Source organism: Xiphias gladius, chromosome 18, assembly GCF_016859285.1.
Source record: "Xiphias gladius isolate SHS-SW01 ecotype Sanya breed wild chromosome 18, ASM1685928v1, whole genome shotgun sequence".
Taxonomy (NCBI): Eukaryota; Metazoa; Chordata; class Actinopteri; order Istiophoriformes; family Xiphiidae; genus Xiphias; species Xiphias gladius.
Genome location: NC_053417.1, coordinates 6,593,089 through 6,612,591, shown reverse-complemented (window position 1 = coordinate 6,612,591; position 19,503 = coordinate 6,593,089). Strand labels below are relative to the sequence as shown.

General features: G+C 39.8%; 1 protein-coding gene across 1 annotated transcript in view; it reads left to right on the top strand.

The window, feature by feature from the left end:
- prex1 (phosphatidylinositol-3,4,5-trisphosphate-dependent Rac exchange factor 1) overlaps positions 1–19,503 on the top strand; it is an 84,994-nt gene that overhangs the window by 25,451 nt on the left and 40,040 nt on the right. Inside the window, exons 6-12 of the mRNA XM_040152567.1 lie at positions 2,653–2,754; positions 3,098–3,259; positions 7,169–7,302; positions 7,636–7,751; positions 9,529–9,678; positions 13,077–13,224; positions 18,911–19,011. Of these exons, the coding sequence (XP_040008501.1) occupies positions 2,653–2,754; positions 3,098–3,259; positions 7,169–7,302; positions 7,636–7,751; positions 9,529–9,678; positions 13,077–13,224; positions 18,911–19,011 (913 nt within the window). The remainder of the gene's footprint in view (positions 1–2,652; positions 2,755–3,097; positions 3,260–7,168; positions 7,303–7,635; positions 7,752–9,528; positions 9,679–13,076; positions 13,225–18,910; positions 19,012–19,503) is intronic.

Sequence of the window (19,503 nt, the reverse complement as noted above, 5' to 3'; positions counted from 1 at the left end):
GCTGCCATGGCATTATTCTGACCCACAGGACTGGAAACAGTGGGATCAGAGTGTTGCCGTGTGTTTTGGCTTTTTGCTTCTCCTTGCCCAGTCATGCAGTGGTTAATTGGTTAGGTCTTATGCAACATTAATGCTTCCAAAATAAAATCACTACACAACATCTGGTCATGTATTAAAGCAGTTGTCAGGCCTGCTCAATATAATCTCAAATACTGGACGACCTTTTATATTTTGTGTAGCAACCATCAGCAAAAAAGAAACTTTTTAAATAGTTAAAGTTATTTTCTATTAAAGATGTGTTCTGTACAGTGGAATGAAGGTAGGTTTTTCAATTCTTAGGGTGGTAACCATTGCGATTCACTGGCATAGTAATTAATTGCAGTGTAATATGTACTTCCTTTGGCGTCTTTTCAGCTGTGTTTCAAGTGCTAGTTTTTTTTTTTTTCTATGAAACACTTTCCATGCTAATTGAATCATACAATGAATGAAGCTTCTGAAATTGTATGTAGAAATGAAGTGTTAATTGCACTGGAAGAGAAGAAAGAAGTGAAGTGAAGGCAAAAGGAGGTCATCATGAAGAGCAGAGGGAGTTCTGGCTTCAGGCTGGCAGATTACAAATAAGCAGAAGATAATAGAGAAAGGAATCCAGGGAAAATTTGGATGTGTTGTGGGAGAGAGGGAAAGAGAGAAGAGAGATTAATACATTAGGAATCTGTGAAATTCCAAAGTTGCGTTTTTGCTTTTTTTTTTTCCATCAAACCCCCCCCCCAATCCTGTCCTTCTCTGCGTAGAGCTGAAAGGGATTGCCATATGATTATTATGCTCAATACTGATCTGCTGCCTTCTTTCCCACTGGAGAACACTCGAGTAGTTTATCTGCATGGCTGCTTTTGATCTTTCATCCCATCCACTGAGCTCACAGCAAACTGACAGTCTGCGTTCCTGCAAAATTCAAGACATAGAGAAACCACGAGTGTAACTGTAACCCCCCACTTCTGAAGAAAACCCCTCCTTTCACCTGGTTCTGGGGGCTAGTTTCTAAAAGCCCAAATCTTCTGGGGAATGAGGAGACATTTCTCAGTGACCCTTTTGTTGAAAAACATCAATATTTGGGAGGGTTTTTCAGTGGCACAGTAGAAGAGACATACGGTAGAATAGTACAGTATAGTATAGTAACAGCCATAGAGTTTTGTCTTTAATCAAGCTACCATAAAAATGACAATGTTCTTTTTTGTTTCAATCTCTTGGCCAATGTTTTCCCGTAAAAGAAGAAAACTAATCTTTTTGTGTACAAAAAATAAGTGCTACCAACATAATTCATGCATTCATATGAATTAAAATATTAAAGTAAATACATGACATGCAATACAGTACAGTATATATGTAAAAATACAGTTGTATCAACCTAAATCTCAAAATGTAGCTCAAACAGACCAGAAAGTGCTATTGCAAATAACCAAAATAATTGCCAAAATAAAACCTTGGTGACAGGATGTGGGCATTAGCGGCAAAGCGTTTCCACCAGCTGCAGCTGTGGTTTGAAATGCTCAAAACCCTTGTTTTGCACTGAGGTTACAGAGGTGGAGTAACAACTGAATTAAATTGATAAATAAATTCATGGTAAAAGTGATAGTGGTAGTTCTCTAAACAGTAATGTAATGGTAAAATTGCTAAAAATCAAAAGAAGAATTGGACTAAGAAATTAATAATCACGCATTTCTGAAACAAAAGACATAGGCTTACATGACAATTCATGCTGAAAATCACACACTATATTGATTTTAAGATACTACAACACAAATGCCATTTAAGTGACACCTATTGCTCCACAATTGAAGATGCACTTTTTAAACACATTTCAATCTGCATACAGGTTTAATAACCTTTTAATGGAAGCAGCAGAAACATGGAGAATGTACCACACCTAAGGCTTTGCTTCCACACAGACAGAGACAGATTATTCTTCTGCACCTGGACCTGTTATGGATCTACCGCCGGTGCTACAGACTGTGACTGAATGGAAATGACAACAATAGTCAATTAAAGTCTGTTTATTACTGGAAAAAATACAATAGGCACGAGACAGGAATAAAAACAGCTCCAAATGCTCTAAAATTGTTTTTCAGACAGGTGCTATCTTAGATAACAAACATTTTACACAGTACGTGTGGAAAAGTTTAATGGACTCTCTTACTCTGTAACTGAACCAAGGTACACTTTGGAAAAACAATACCTAATTAAGAAATATTTAACACTTTTTTCTGATTATCTTTAAATATCTACACCGCTATCTTGAAACAGCGTCACAGAGATTCGCCTACAGTGGAAACTCATGTGCTAACAGGAAGTAAAGCTGAAGAAACACTAACACTTTGTCCGGATATAGCTGAATTCACAAGCATCCTTTTCACCTCATACTTTTTTGGTGTACACTTTGGTACATAAGCATTTTAAACCTGCTGGGTTAGTAAATGTAAGTGTATAATGTGCAGTTTCTGATGAAATGTTAAAGAGATTTCCAAACTCACACGGATACCCATTGCGGAATGCCTTTCTTTTTGACTATATACGTAATTCTACTTTATAAAAAATATTGAATGTGTCTAATTTTACATTGGTTTGTAATATTGTTCGTGCGTGTTTCTTCTTCAGCACTGTATGTTACTGGGAGGGAAGAAAAGCACAGATATTCCCCTGGAGGGCTATCTTCTCACTCCCATTCAGAGGATCTGCAAGTATCCTCTGCTGCTGAAGGTACCGTACAACTGCTGCAATAATTTCATGGTGCTGTCATAAAATAATAATACCAGTTTTGTTTTATTCATAAAATCAGAAAACTAAGCTAGCATGTTACCTTATACCAGAAACCCAATTACATAGATACAGTGCAGATCATTATGTACCTGTGTTGATCAATTCCAGTGACTACCATTTTATGGTGGGTTTGGGACTCGTCACAGACTACTTTATGCCACTCTAAGCCTGAATTTTTTATTTCTTTTTTTTTTTTCAAAGTGTTTTAACAATGTGCCTGCTACTGGAAGTTCTGCTGTTTATTTTTTTAAAACTCAGCCCATCTCCTCTTTCCCCAATGTAGGAACTGCTGAAGAGGACCCCTAAAAAGCATGCTGACTATCCAGCTGTGGAAGAGGCTCTGCAGGCCATGAAGGCGGTCTGCTCCAACATCAATGAGACAAAGAGGCAGATGGAGAAACTGGAGGCTCTGGAACAGCTGCAGTCCCACATTGAGGGCTGGGAGGTGAGAGCAAGGAGGACAGAGTTAGGGAGAATGAGAACGGGGTCAGGGTGACACTAATCATGAGGAGACTAGGGTGAGCGCTGTGACATTCAGACGATAAAAACCGAAGGAAAGACAGACAGACAGAAAGAGAATTATCGTGATGAATGCACTTTTACTAGAGCATCCGGAAATGGGACACAAGTGTGATCCCCTCAAGGTTTCAGCAAACGGAAGAAAAGAATGTCCTGTAACATAACCATGAGAAAAAAAAAATCCAGATTTATTTTAAAAAACAACTCGTCCGCCACTGTTTCCATCTATCTTAGGAGTTAAGCGCTATTGCAGCCAAATCACTGTTCTGAGCACAGGGGCCACGGATGGGGCTTGGGAGCCGAGCAAAGGGTCCACTGAATTTTTCACGCCTCTCTCACCCACCACAACAGAGGCCTTGTCTTAGCGGGCACCAGCAGGACAATCCACCCATACAGGGTGCCAAGTGGGATGCCAACGGGCATGCTGCCCAATCAGAAGAGACCTAGGAAGCAGAACGCTAGTCTCTCATGCACTGGGAGGGCAGAAGAAAAAAGTTGGAGGATGGAACCAGAGAGTGGGCCCCTCTGGGACATCCCACTATCTGGTTTGCAAAACAGACCCCTTCTCTCCCTGTCCCTCAGAAAAATGTCATTTGAGCCTGATAATTATCTACCAAAACAACAAAAAACAAGAAATGTTTATTTAGCTTGGGTATATTGATAGTAAAAGACCATACAGAATATTTACTGGTCCCTCTTGTGATGATGTATAATCAATCATGTACAGTTTCTTTCTATTCCATGGTTTGTACTTCAGCCATGTTCCCTATCTTTTATTTTATGTTTCAATAACAACCCAAGAAGACAGCAAGTAGTGCTGAAGCAATTAGCCAGTGGAGCAGCAGAAAAATTATTCAGTGATTTTGATTAATTGATTAAATTTAAGTTTGACAAGCAAAACTGTAAAAGATTCTCCTCCCTAGCTTCTCAAATGTGAAAACTTGGTGCATTTCTCAGTTTCATACAGTTTTAAGTGAAATGTCTTTGAGTTTTGGACTGTTAGTTAAAAAAAATAATTTGACGACATCACCTTAGTTACTGGGGACCTGTAATTGGCATTTTTCACTGTTTTCTGACATTTCATGTACAAAAACAATTAATTGCCTAGTTTTAAATAATAAATAATAAATAATAAAGGCATGGCGGTGCATTGGTTAGCACTGTCGTCTCACAGCAAGAAGGTTCTATGCTCTTCGAAACCTGCCGGATGGCCAGTGCCTGTCTGTGTGGAGTTTACATGTTCTCACCGCACCTGCGGGGGTTTCCTCCGGGTATTCCGGTTTCCTCCCACACTCCAAAGACATGCAGGTTAGACCTACAAAGGATAAGCGTTATAACCCTTTCAGATTGGTAATGGGGTTAATGTTGGGCTGTTGGTTGATGGTTGGACATGGATGGTTCATGAGGACAAATGATTTTAGCCATTAAACGGATCACAGGCAGGCAAAATGTAACTTTTACTTCTAAAAATGGATGCTTATCTGATTCATTTAGGGAAAAACTTCAGACAGACTGTAATTTTTGCAGTCCAAGACAGGCAATTTCTGTGTTCTCTTTCTCCGAACAACTCAGCAGAAGCTTGGAAAGGCACTTCACCCCAACTCTGCCCCCCTATAGAGCCTTCAGCTTAACAGCATTAGTCTCGCTGTTCTTTCCTCTCTCCCGCCGCTCTCCAGGCTAATCACCTCCAGCCCTAATGGAAGAGACTGCGCCTGTGCACACCCCTGTATTTGTACCCTTTGCACAGTACACATACATTATAAATGCAGGAAAGCGTAGACATGTCTGCAAACACACTCAGCAAGACATGCGTGCATGGGCGAACATAGGCTGAAGCATGCCCTTTGAGTTTTCGTACACTCAGACTCACGCCCCCCCCAGCTTAGTGGAATTTACATGAGGTTGATTTGATTCTCTGAAAGACGATCCCCTCCCCAGACCCAGTTGGTATTCACCTTAAGAAAAGCTCACAGAATCATTTTTCTCTCTATGAACTCTGAACTGGAGCAATGAACATCCATCATAAATATATACTCGTGGGAATCAATTATGGACGCTGCAGATTGGGCGTGGCCGTTGGGGGGGGTCCACAGGTCTCTGGTGAACCCATGTCAAAAACATCAAAGACAATATGAAGTCCAAATCTGATGTATATGTGTGTGCCTGTGGGGATGCGGTGGGTACTCTACAAGCCAAAGGGGGGAGGTTGTCCTAAGCCCACACATGGGTGTATTTAGTTCCAGATGATTTGGAGTGGAATGATCCATTTAACAATGAGTAATGAGATGTCTTTTAACTTTATTATTTTATTATTTTGTACCCCTGTTTTTTCAGCTTAGGTGGACAACATGTATATACTGCTCCTCCTTTAAATTTTTCGTAATTGTTCCAGTTGTGATATTAGGAAATTGTATCATCTGTCATTTACATCTCAGGCAAGAACATGTGAGTACATGGTTGCTCATGCATGTATCTGTGTCTGAAAGTGGTTAAGGTTCCCTAGTTGGAAATGTGGAAACACTGAAAATGATTTTCTAAAAATAATGAAGCCTAAATAATGTTAGTAATTGGTCCTGAAGCTCAGCCACTTTGTGAAAAGGTTAATTAGACACCATGCTCTGGTCAATCCACCAGGTCAAGAGTTCTGAATTGATGTCAACGACTTCAACAACAAAGACTGAAAGGTGCATAGATCACATTTCTAAATATTAATTTCAAATCAAAAATCAAAATTTCAGTAATAAGTTTAAAATGAAAAAGAAAGTACTCAGATGCCTCTTGATCTTTGATGATTAATATAAATCACACAATTCCGTACAAAAAACGTGGCATTACGTGTTGAATGTAGAAGCACTGTATTTGTTACGGCTCTCACAGTCCATTGTGTTGACTGTAAAAGACCAGTGTCTGTGGTTTGTGTCATTGTTCTTAGTACAGCTTCATAAAGTTTTAACTGGTTGTGGTGCATTTGATAGCTGAGCAGAAATGGCTTTTAAGAAAGACCTGATCACATCCTGTGAAGGTGGTAGGCTGCAGGCCAACATAATACATCTTCCTGAATAGGTACAGTGGAGTTAATTGGGCTTTTATATTAAATTTTCTAAATTTCTCCTTGACTTGGCAAGGTACAAAGCATTTGTTTGGGTTTCCCTGCAGGGATCAGAACAAGGCTTTAGCACTTCCACCTACAATCTGCACTATGTCACGACTCATGTATTTCCTTCCTCTAGTCATATACAGCTGTATTTTGATATGAATGGAGGCATGCATGTATGTGTGCATATGTGTTTATACCGTGGGAAGAGAATAAAAAGGCTGTGTTTGTTCCTCTACAAGAGTCCCCTAGGAATTTACATCTAGGCTAAGTAACAGTTTTGTGAGGCTGCCACTGCCACTGAAGTGCAGTGATTGACTAGTGAGAGACTAAGTGTCTTGGCAGAGAAAAGTGTGCAGTTAATGTCTTTGCAGTTTTGCATTGGGCCTGTTAACTTTTTCCTGTCATTGACAATGGAATGAAAACAAATTGTTCGCAGTGTCAAAGTTGAATGTCATATTGTTTCACAGAGGTTGTGAACTCCTCAGGTTTTGATACAGACAACAATGTCTTCTTTGCAACCCCCAAATTTAGCCTGAGAGTGTTATAGGAGATTCCATGCTCTCCTCAGATAGAATAAGTTGTGGCTGCAGCACATTAGCATGAAGACTCTTGAATACTTCTCCTGAAAATGACGGATGAAAATTACCTCTTTACTTGTGTAATGTCTTAATGTTGTAATACTCATGTACTTATGTCAGTTACTGAATCAACCTTCTATTTCAATCTTTATTTCTTCAGGGAACCAACCTGACAGATATCTGCACAGAGTTACTGCTTCATGGAAATCTCCTTAAAATCTCAGCAGGCAATATCCAGGAGCGTGTTTTCTTCCTGTTTGACAACCTTTTGGTTTACTGTAAGAGGAAGTCCAGGTGAGAAATGCAACATCTGGACAACTATATAATAGCTACCACAGCAGTGTATCAGAGGAGGTGGGACAAGAAAACATTCAAAAAAAATGTTATTGACTAACTACTGGAAGAAGGCTAGACATGGAAAATTGGAGCAAATGTCCACTCTCATGTTTGTATAGACAGGTTTTTAGTATGCGAGCAAAACAAAAACACCTACATGTGTCTGCAGCACCCGTACCTGTGTATGTATGAATGTACATATATTACAAACACAAGTTCTCTTATTGCGGCACTGGCATCAACAGATGTTTTCCCTGCCAAGTGTAACTACAGTGTTGTCCCATTTCCTAGGGTTTCTGGAAAGAAGTCCACCAAGAGGACCAAGTCTATCAACGGGCCCCTCTATGTGTTCAGAGGCCGAATCAACACAGAGGTGATGGAGGTGGAAAATGTGGAAGATGGAACAGGTTTGTGTTTGCCCAGCAACGTTACCTTTGGAGACCATCTATATATCCATTCATGCAACTCTCCTGGGGCATTTGTTTAAATTCTCATGAGTCTGTGGTTATTCCTGATGAAATGCAATTTATTCAAAGGTTTTGATATATTCCCTTTGATATCTTAAGTAATATAGAAAAATTACATTGTGCAATAATAACAATAATTACTACTTTCAAGTTGCCAACAGTGCTTGTTTTTCATTTTGCATCTTACTTTTTGAAGCCGTGCAAGATAGAAACTGGTGGTTGAATATGAATCAAGTACCTGTTGACAGTTTGGTCATAAAGTGTCATGGTTGACAGTGTCATACTTGCATCTAGTTTCAAACAGCTCGCAACCTCAATATACCTCCTTTTGATATCAGCTATTGAAGTGCAACTGCTACCTCGAGTAAGGTGATAAACTCGATGTGCTCTTGTATTGGTGGCGATATTGTGCTGACGATAAACTGCTCATCTATGGGCAGGTAGCGATACGGTCGCCACTCAGCTCATTTTCCTGTTGTGGTTTGTTGCGAGGCACTGCACTGGGCTCCTTACTTGTTGGCTGCTGGTCTCGAAACACTTTGTCTTTGTCTCTCTCACATGCTTCCTCTTTTTTTTTTCTCTTCGGCACTGGCAGAATATTTTTGCAAGCTCACATGACTTTTTTTTTTTTTTTTCTGCATACTGGCTGTCATATTGAGTATGCTGAAGGGAAAACCACAAAGAAAAACATGCCTTATTCGCAGAATTCAAGGGTGCTACACTGACAATACATGCATATGTGAACTCCTAAAACACACATGTCACAACCTTAAGTCACACAGTTAAAGAAGCTGAATTAAGTAGCAAGCTGTTCAATTAATTTATTGTGAATGGAGTTGAAAGCTGCTCAACTTTGCAAAAGTTAAAAATGTCCTCCCCTTCACTGACTCATACACCTCTTACAGAGCTCAGTGTGTACTTACATAAGATTTTACTAGAGTCCATCTTTTCCCTCCCCGTGAGTTAAAACAGGCTCTACACAGTAGTATGTGTGTCCCAACCCAGTTCCCTGTTCTCCCAGAGCAGCAGGAGCTGCTCCATGTGGGGCCTGAAGTATCAGATCTATTTATATGACCTTTGAGCATGAGACTAATGTACCCCATTACCAGTGGCCTTTCATTATTCAGTAGCTTCTCACCTGCAGCTAAATGGATGATAAAATTAGAAAGGAGTACGAGGAGAGATTTTGTTGAGTCAGCAGAAAGATGGTCTTTTACTGCTGTCATGGTGCGTCTTGTTTATCTTTTTAATTGTCTTGTAAATGTTTGCTTGAGTAGTATATCCTCAATAGCGATGACTTTCATGTTAACTTACACAGCCTCTTTAGAAGTGTGATTTGATTGCGCTCATTATTACTCACTATATTTACGACTGAGGTCAGAGTGTAAATGGTGTGTGTCTGTTGTTTGTGTCTCAGCATGAAAATGATTAAAGAGAACATGATAGGACGAGGAGAACGAAAAGCAAGCTCAATAAAACCAGTGAACCTTAAAGATAATTTGAAGTTGTAACTTTTCTTTTAATTAGTTAATTTGTTTTAAGTATATCCCTAAACCCCAACGGCCATTCAAACATAGGCCTGATATGCTAAAAAAAAAAAGATAGCTCATTCTGTTCTATAACAAAGTCTTTTAATGGTATTCCTGATGACCCTTCTCCCATTTTAAAAATTTATTGCTTGTTTCATTCTTTTCTTTTTTTTTTTTTCACCTCACAGCGGACTATCACAGCAACAACTACACAGTGACGAATGGCTGGAAGATCCACAACACAGCTAAAAACAAATGGTTTGTCTGCATGGCCAAAAATGCAGAGGACAAGCAGAAGTGGCTGGACGCCATCTTGAGGGAACGGGAGCAGAGAGAGAGTGAGTAACACTTCTTTTTAAAGGCCATTTTTATGGCACTTCTGGTTTATGGGACTGGCAGCGCTAGACGATTCCTTTTTATACTAGTTTCGCTCCTAGAGGAGTCAGTTGTTTTTGTAATCTTACTTAGAAAGATATTTCACCGTCAACCATGTTTTAAGAGGAAATCTACAGATGTGGGCGGTTATTTATTTCATACTTAGTGTGTTTCACTAGATCATTGTATGAAATATAGAAGGGCCTCCTGCTCCTCTCCACCCACTGACTTTCTAGCAACTCTATTTGCTTTCTTGACCACCAAGATCCTCATTTTTTATTTTGTCTCCATGGCTTTTGTGCTGCACACTCATTGCGGTGTTGAGCTGCACCTCCTATAGATCACTTTCGATCAATTCCTTCTATATCCTGCCAGTTTTATGCTTTGCATTCCTGATTTTTAGTTGTAGCAGTGTAGTCGTGAGTCGTGAGAACTTGTATGTTTCCCTGCATGTTGGTGTCACCTTAATTTTACAAACTATCAGGCCTCCCTGAGCTGGCACACAGTAATGACTGTGAATGTGCTTATGACCTGGATGCAGTGTTTGTGCCCTATGGTAATGTCCCACCTTGAACAAGCCGCCTGCTTTTGTTTCGTAAATAGAGGCTTAGGTGACATGACGTCTACAGTTGGCTTGGTTGACCTGTGCACCAAGCAGAGGCTGCTACAACGATCTGTTCTTCAATTTCAAGGAATCAGTGCAGTAGAGGTATTTGACTAATCGAAGTCTTGGGTGGGAAGTGATTTAAATCGAATGTCTCATTCACAAAGAGCAGATGTGCTAAAATAAGCATCTCGGTCAAATGCTTAAAATAGAAATCACCTTTAATTAATCTGGATTTATTTTTAATGTAATAAAAGAGTTTGTTTCTTGCATAGACATTAAACGGAGTTGTATCCTTTTCAGTTTGTTTTGCAGCCATACAATGAATATTGAAATGCTTTGAATTGGTGTGCATAAAATCAAAAGTGCAGGTAGTCTCATCCAAAATCCCACCGAACGATATACTTTCACGTACTGATGATGTATAAAAGCCCTAGCACCACTGATATGAGATTATTAATGTAAATTGATATTCTTGTCGTTCCGTAAATTGTTTTCCCTTCATCGTGCGACTTTCCATTTTTGCCTTAAAACGTCCCCACCTGTTCAGCACTGGCCATCTGTCTTTGTTATGTTGTAGGCATTAAACAGTGTGAAAGGCTTTAACCAGATTTGGGGTGGTTCACAAAAGGCCACCTGATAGCTTTGATGGCTTGAAATCAAAATTTTATCCCTGAAGCTATTTGAAAATTATTTGGCTCATTTTAACTTTAAATGATATTATCTTAGCACTTAAGTGGTGTACAACTGTCAGCATGAATATTTTGCATTTTTGTAATCAGCCATTCCGGTTTAGACCTTGTTTAAGTAAGTATCCACAGCAGCTTGACATCATCGACATCTGATCCTCTGGTGAAAGGGTTTTAGAATAGGAATAAGTATGAAGGAGTGTGCTACAGCTTGTGGTGTTAAGTTTCAACCTGGCGGAAATCAACCTGAGGCTAACAGATGCCAGATCAGTCACAGTGCCCAATTACACCACACTCTCCCTTTCTGTTACCGACTCTACAGTATGCTCTGTGCTTACCTTTCTCTCAACCTCTTTACTCCAGTCTAGACAGCTATATGATAATGTTTATCTGAAATAGATCCTGGCAACAATTTTTTTTCACCCCCCCCCCCCTTCACACATTATTGGTTTTCCTGACATGCCTTGTTTAATATGACCTTTTCTGTGTATTGCTGTGGTCCTTCCCTGTGTTAGACATGTGGCTCTCCTCAACCCTCCCAACAGACTTTAATTGTTCAACAACTGCCAGCTGGAGGTGTTTTGTCTTATCATTGTTTTCATGGAAGTTTAGCGAAAATGCATGGGTCAGATAATGCAATAGGGTATTAGCTCATGCCAGTGAGAGCAGGAAGACGAGGAGCAGCTCGAGACAAACTCTGACAGCTGGACCAGAAGCTGCGGGGCCTCTGCGTTGGACAGGCCCCGTCTGTTGTTCAATGACACTCATTGTTTAAGTATACTCCAGCTGCTGTCAAATGTAATATAACCCCACCTCAATCACAGGCTGCCAGTGTAGAACACCAAAGACTCAATGGGAAAATTGAATTCAAGAGTTATCCATGTAACTTTTGACATTGTTTGTCCCACCCCAGTCCCTTTCAGTTAGTAAGGCTCCTAACCCAACACTTGCCACTCAACTTTCTAGCTTCAAATGGTTTAAGACCAAGTGATTGATTGTTTAATCAAGAAAACAATTGGCTGAATATATGAAAATGAAAAAAAAAATGTTAGTTGCCGCCCAAATTGAGAATTAAAAAAAAAATGCAACTGGCCTTATAAAAAGGCAACAAGAAAAGGTGGGTGAAATTACTGAGTCTATAGGCTGAGCAGCCAGTCAGCAATGCTCACTGGCACAATGGCAATGACTTAATGTGTCATGGCCTTATGATAAATCCTGAGATCTTTGACATTGACAAAGATGCAAAGTTAGATTTGTTTTCAGATTTTCAAAAACATAAGAGACATACTTCAACCCTAACCCAAACCCTATCAAACATATTGTTGCTTTAAAATGAGAATACTTTATAGTCAATTTTAGCATCTTAATGTGCCTCTCAGCAGAGTTAAGCAGCTTAGGGAGTCACAGTGCAGCAGATCTGAGTTGCTCAAATCACAAAGTGTCAGTGCGGTTCAGAAGTTCATCAAACCTCATGATGAGGTTAAGCTGCTCAAACAGTGTGCTCACTGGAGAGGCTTTACTGGGGCAGCAAGCCTCACAATGGGGCCTCACATGTTCTACTTTACAATAGAGGAATAATAGTTAACAAAACAGCACAGAAACAAGATCAAGATCAGGTCCCCCTCCTGAACTTTACTCACTCTAAAGACAACTTGTCTAGGAGAGATTAACATCTGGGTTTGTTTCAGAAGGTTGTGCGAGACCCAAGCAGCCATGCCCTGATCCTGGCCTAATTCCACATTCACAATACCAGAACACCACTAGGCCGTCCAGGCAAAGGCCTGATTGTCTCTTCTAACAGCACCATGACAGCTTTTGCCTTTCGGGTTTAATATATATATATAGCTATGGAAAGCCATTTGAAATCTGTGTCCTGTAATGGGTCTGCTGTATTTTCCTTGCCGTTGTGATGAAGCCAGTGGGTTCGGCTGAGATTTTGCTTATTCATTTATTTCCCTCACCACATCGTTTGTCAACAACAGATTTATATTGTATTGATGGTAAAGGCATTAAACAACTTAATAAAAATCCTCTTGAATCAGATATTTGTCTCTCTGTCGTTTTGTAGGTCTCAAATTGGGAATGGAGCGGGATGCCTATGTGATGATTGCAGAGAAGGGGGAGAAGCTCTACCACATGATGATGACCAAGAGTCGGCACCTGATTAAGGATAGACGCAGGAAGCTCAGCATTGTGCCCAAGTGCTTCATGGGAAAGTGAGTTTCTTTGCTTCCTGGTGTCCTCAGGTTCCAAGAATGTGACTGCAGTGCTATGCTGTTCACAAGGGGATCTTTACAAATCGTTGTTACGTAAGATCAGCAGGCTTTCAAAAGAGCTGGTATCCAGTCTGCCCAAGTCCTGGCTAAATGCCAGGACTTGCATCCTCTTGCCTGTAATGAGCGCCCCTCCTCTTGCCTTGCCCCCCCCATAGTCTCCTCTCACGAGTTATAGAACGGTCCAAGTTTCTCCCCACACACTCATATCATCAAGCACAAACACACACACACACACACACACACACACACACACACACACACACACACACACACACACACACACACACACACACACACACACACCCACCCAGACTTTTATTAGTAGAGGAACTTTAACTAAAGCTCTGCAACAAGCCATTTCCCTCTCTGTCTGATTGATGTAGTGGACAATAACAGTGCATTGACTACTATCACACCAGTCACTGCCAAAAAGTGAATTTAACGATTTCCTCAAACATGTAATAGTGTTTCTGGGAAAACGTGTTCCATCCTTGTCTGGGTGTTTTCCTCTCTGTCTCCAATGTACTTTGCTAGATAGTCTCGATCGTGAGATCTTCCAGGAATTACATTCTGCCATACTGTCTGTTTGTGTTAGCATTCAACTATCTTCTTCATAGAGATGTAATGTTTTATCTCCCCTCATCCACTTGTAGGTCAGAGTTCAGAGTCAGTGCCAGAACAGCAGCAGATGTTTCAAATTTCAGTGTTTGCCAACATGGGACTGACTCCTTCTGTCGCCTCATTCATATAGTATCAGTCTAGTTTGTCTGCCTCTTTCAATCACTATTTTCGCTTTTGTACTATCTCACACTTTCCTCACTTTATCACTCAGTCATTTCCTGCCGATGAGTGCAACCTGCATTATCCCTGCATTTGTCTTACTGATGAAATTAGCATCAGGCATAGTAGGCATTAGACAGAGATGCTGACTGCCGGTTTGATAGCACCCTGTTGTCTTGAAAGCATAATTCCATTATTTGTCTGCCATCTACATTGGATATTGGTCTGCGCCAAAATGCTTTACATTTTCTTCTAGGATAATTGCTAATTTTTTGGTCTTGCCAGTGCTTGCCTAGCACTGCTGGAATTAGGGTTAAGCTGCTGACTCCAAGACACATCTTTCTGCACAATTCCTGCACAGTTAGCTACTGTTCCATTATAGGAATATATTATCTAGCCCTGTGTGGGGAAAAAACATTATCTCCGTCTCAAATCCATACTACGTGATATTTCTAAGCAGGTTTTGAGAGTAGTGTTTTCACAGTGTAAACATGACAAAATTAAGCGCACTGAAAAAAGTCAGTATAAATACTTGTGTGCTGTAGAGCACACCATTGTTCCACGATGCAATACACAGAGGAAAAAGGAAATGGAGCTGGAACAAATTAAGTTAAATGGTGAGTGGTAGTGAGATGATTCCAGGAAGATCTTATAAAACGAAAGAATAAAGGTTTGGAAAAACATCTTGTTTATACTCTGTGAAATTTAAGTATATCTCTAAAGTTTCAGTTTGACTGATGTAGAACGGCACCCACATTGGATCATTTTTTGTTATTATAAAACATTAAAGTGTGTTGATTTTTCTTGCATACTTACTGTGAAAACAGTGTACGATAAAGATTAGTAGTTCATACTGTATATGATCACTTGAAAGGGGTGTAAGTTGCTAACTAAAGTGACTTAATCAACAATGCTTTTCAGCTACAGAAATGTACAGAAGCTCAACCAATCATTATCTGATATTCCATCAATTCCATTACCCTTGTCTTCTACCTCCGCTTGTGTGTAGCTGAAGGCTGTCTGTCTCTGTGTCCATTTGTCTTTCTTTCTACCTCACACGTGCTTGCCTACACACACATACACACACACACACACACACACACACACACACACACACACACACACACACACACACTTTATACCCGGTCATCATATTAATTTTCATAACAGTGCTGCGTCCAAAATTAAACTGAGTCTTACATAACAACCACAATCACACACACACACACACACACACACACCCAATGTCCCCTCACATTTACTTGAGTACCCGGTGACCAGCTTTGACATGGACATACAGAGAGACAATGAACACAGTACCCGGTGACCAGCTTTGACATGGACATACAGAGAGACAATGAACACAAACATACACTAATAATGCAGCCATGAAAACATGAGACTTTGAGACTGACTTCCCTCCACACACTTACGCAAACACATACAGCACTTACAGGTTATAGCATGCACCTGGCAGGTCGCAAGAAAAACTCTTATAAAATTATGATAAAATACTCCTTTGGTGCTTCAGGCACACAAAATGGCTAGTGGCAGATGGCTCAAGGTGTCTGCAGCTCTGCGTGATCATACAAACACTGCAGTCATATGGTTGTGGGTTTACTTTATATACACAGGGTTGCACACACTTGCACACCTTGTCTGCTTGACATTTATGAATGCTAAGCGATCAGACACATACTCTCATACATCTGGTGCATGACTGCCTGAAAGCAAATCCATACATAAGGGCAGATTTCTCACACACACACTTCAAAATTATTCCCACGCTGGCGTGTTCAATCTCAGAATTCATGAACACACCTGTTCTTCACTGATGAAGACTGCAAACATTTGTTCAGTGCACGACTGATGTTTGTCCCTGTAGTCAAAGTAGTTCATTAAAATTGTAACCATTTTACTTTTCAGACTGACAGAATAAACAGCCTTGTTCTTGAAGACCCTTGCCAAAGTATCAACATGTTGCATTGCACAAGGCTTTTAGAGGTGAACATAAAGGCCAGCTCAGCTTCAGAATGGATATATAACACTTGTTGTGTCAGACAGTGACACAGTTTTTTTTAACTTTTGCCTCTGTACACCACCACAATGAATCCGAAACTAAGCCATCAGGGAGTGAAGACTAGACTTTCAACTTTAATTCAAGGGGTTTAACAAAAATATCACATTAACCGTTTAGAAATTACAACCATTTTTATACATAGTTCCTCATTTTTAGAGGCTCAAAAGTAATTGGACAAATATGAGAATTATTTTAAGTACTTGGAATAAAATCCTTTGCAGTCAATGACTGCCTGAAGTCTGGAACCTATGGTCATCCCCAAATGCTGAGATTCATCCCTTGAGATGCTTTGTCAGGCCTTTACTGCAGCCGCCTTCAGTTACTGCTTGTTGTGGGTCTTTCTGCCCTCAGTTTTGTCTTCAGTATCCATCCGTACTGTGAAGCATTGTCCTATCAGTTTTGCAGCATTTGGCTGAATCTGAGCAGAGAGTATAACCCTGTACACTTCAGAATTCATCCTGCTACTTTTATCAGCATTCACATCATCAATAAACACCAGTGACCCAGTTCCATTGGCAGCCATACATGCCCAAGCCGTAACACTGCCTCCACCATGCTTGACAGATGATGTGGTATGCTTTGGATCATGAGCCGTTCCTTTCCTTCTCCATACTCTTCTCTTCCCATCATTCTGGTTCAAGTTAATCTTGGTTTCATCTGCCCAAACAATCTTGTTCCAGAACTAGGCAGGATTTTTTTTTAGATGTTTACTGGCAAAGTCTAATCTGGCCTTTCTGTTCTTGAGTTTTACCAGCGGTTTGCACCTTGTGGTAAAATGTATTTACATCCTGTATTTAGATTCATGAAGATGTCTCTTGATTTTAGACCTTGAAAATGATATGCCTTCCTTCTCAACAGTGTTCTTGATCGGGCTAGATGTTGTGAAGAGTTTGTCTTCACCAAGGAAAGATTTCTGCAATCATCCACTTTAGTTGTCTTCCTTGGTCTTCCAGACCTTTTTGTGTTGCTGAGCTCACCAGTACATTTTTTTTTTTTAAAGAATGTACCACATTGTTGATTGGGCCACTCCTGAAGTTTCTGCCACCTGTCTGATAGGTTTGTTTTGTTTTTTCAGCCTAATGATGGCCTCCATCATTTGCATCATCACCTCTTTGGACCGTATATTGAGAGCTGAAAAGCTACCAAATGCAAATTGAACACTTTGAATCAACTCCATACCTTTTATCTGCTTAATTTTGTCATGAAATAATGAGGGAACAGGCCATAAAAGGCCATGAAACTGATTTTTAATCAGTTGTCAAATTACTTTTGAGCCTCTGAAAAAGAGGGACTTTGTAAAAATGGCGGTAATTCCTAAACGGTTAACGCGATATTTATGTTAAAGGGAACAAAAATATTGCAATTAAAGATGAAAGTCTACACTTCAGTCACATCTTGATGGCTTCGTTTCAAATCCATTGTGGAGACAAGAGAAAATTACAAAAATTGTGTCACTGTCCAGATACTTCTGGACATAAGTGTACATTGCATGCATCATTGAAATCCAGTATAAGCAAACGAGCAATATCTATTTCTGTTCGGAGTAGTCTGGTGAAAAAAAATATCATTCCCATATGAGCTCTGCTAACTAGCTGCACTATATGTGTTTTAGCCACAGTCAGTCTTGTATTACAGTGTTTGTCACATACAAACAAAGCATTGGGTTAAAAATCATTTACTCAGTAATTACCTGTATTCTTCTTCTTTACATCAGTTTCTTAAGTTAATACTTGAAGAAATTCTTCTCTTGCTCTGGCTTTGACAACAGAATCCAACAAAAATTAAGAGAAAACAGTTAAACTCTGTGCGCCGACAGTTTCTCTTAGCACTGGAGGGAAACTGAAACATGTACTGTATACTGTACAGTCTTGATAGCCTTGGCTAGAGGTGCAGCTGCATTGTTAAAGCAGCTGTCTGAACCTTGCATTGTTGTATTTCCTCAGTGGTGAACTCTGACACATGCACATGCATGTACGCTTTCACAACATATCAAATTTGAATCCATAATAACTTCTGCATATGGGAAACCCCTTGGTGAAGTGGATATATAAATACTCAACGAACTAGTACTAAGTCTGGTGGTTGCTAAACTTTTTATGTGGGGTCTCATGGACAAATTATGCTAGGTAGAAGACAAGGGTAATGGATTTGTGGGAATATCAGATTATGATGCTAATTTCATCAGTAAGACAAATGCAGGGATAATGCGGGTTGCACTCATCGGCAGGAAATGACTGAGTGACAAACTGAGGAAAGTGTGAGACAGTAGAAAGCGAAAATAGTGAGTGAAAGGGACAATATGACATACTAATGGTTCCTTGTTTTCCTATCGTACATTGTTGATTGCTTTTATACATTAGAGGTACAAATTATTTGATTGGCATAGGATTTTGTTTGTCTGTTTGTTTGCTTTTTTTGATGTTCCATGTACTGTGTTTATGAGCTAATATTCTTTGTAACAAATGAAGGGTTGCATGCTAAGAGTGTGTTATGATCTGTGTTCTTAACAAATTGTGCATTGATAGAAGAATATGAAAGAAAATAGGTCTACTTTCAGAAATGCCAAATTTATCAACAGAAATCCACGAAAAAAAAAATAGTGGCATAGTGGCACCCACACTGCATGGTTGCCAGGTGCTGTGAAATTCCATGTCAAAACAGCTTAGAAAGGAGCCCCGTGCCAAAGATGGGGACAATTTCAAAATCTAAACAGTGAATTTTAAGAAACCACATCTCATCATTTGCTTCTTTGTCTTGCTTCCTCAGTGAGTTTGTGTCATGGCTGATAGAGAGTGGGGAGATCAGTAAACCCGACGAAGGGGTCAACCTGGGACAAGCATTACTGGAAAACGGCATCATACACCATGGTGAGACAAAACAAAATCCTTTATTTCTGTCTCGCTCCCCCTCTTATACCCTCTTTCATCTTCTATTCTTTTATAGTTTTTACTCACATTTTGATGCTCTTTGTATATCCCCTTGTTATGGTTTTATTATGTTTTAACTTTGTTTTGTCATCTCATCCTCTGTTTCTTGGCTTGTTGTAAACCAACCTTCTTTTTCTCTCTTTCACATTCTCCTTCTATGAGTGAGTTTGGCTCACTCATTCATGTTATGAATGTATCCCTCACTTACGTTTTAGGTCGACTATGACTATAAAGACATTTTTTGGTAATAATAATTTTTGAAATGTGTCTCACATTATTTCCTCTTCCTGATTTTGTCTGGAGTGAGTGTGACATTCACAGTTCCACCAACCTGAATTATGTACGGAGAAATCAAACTCACATACACAAACAGCTATAAATATTGTATGACCACAGTTGTCCAGAGTGTTGCTGAAGGGGCTCTTGAACATA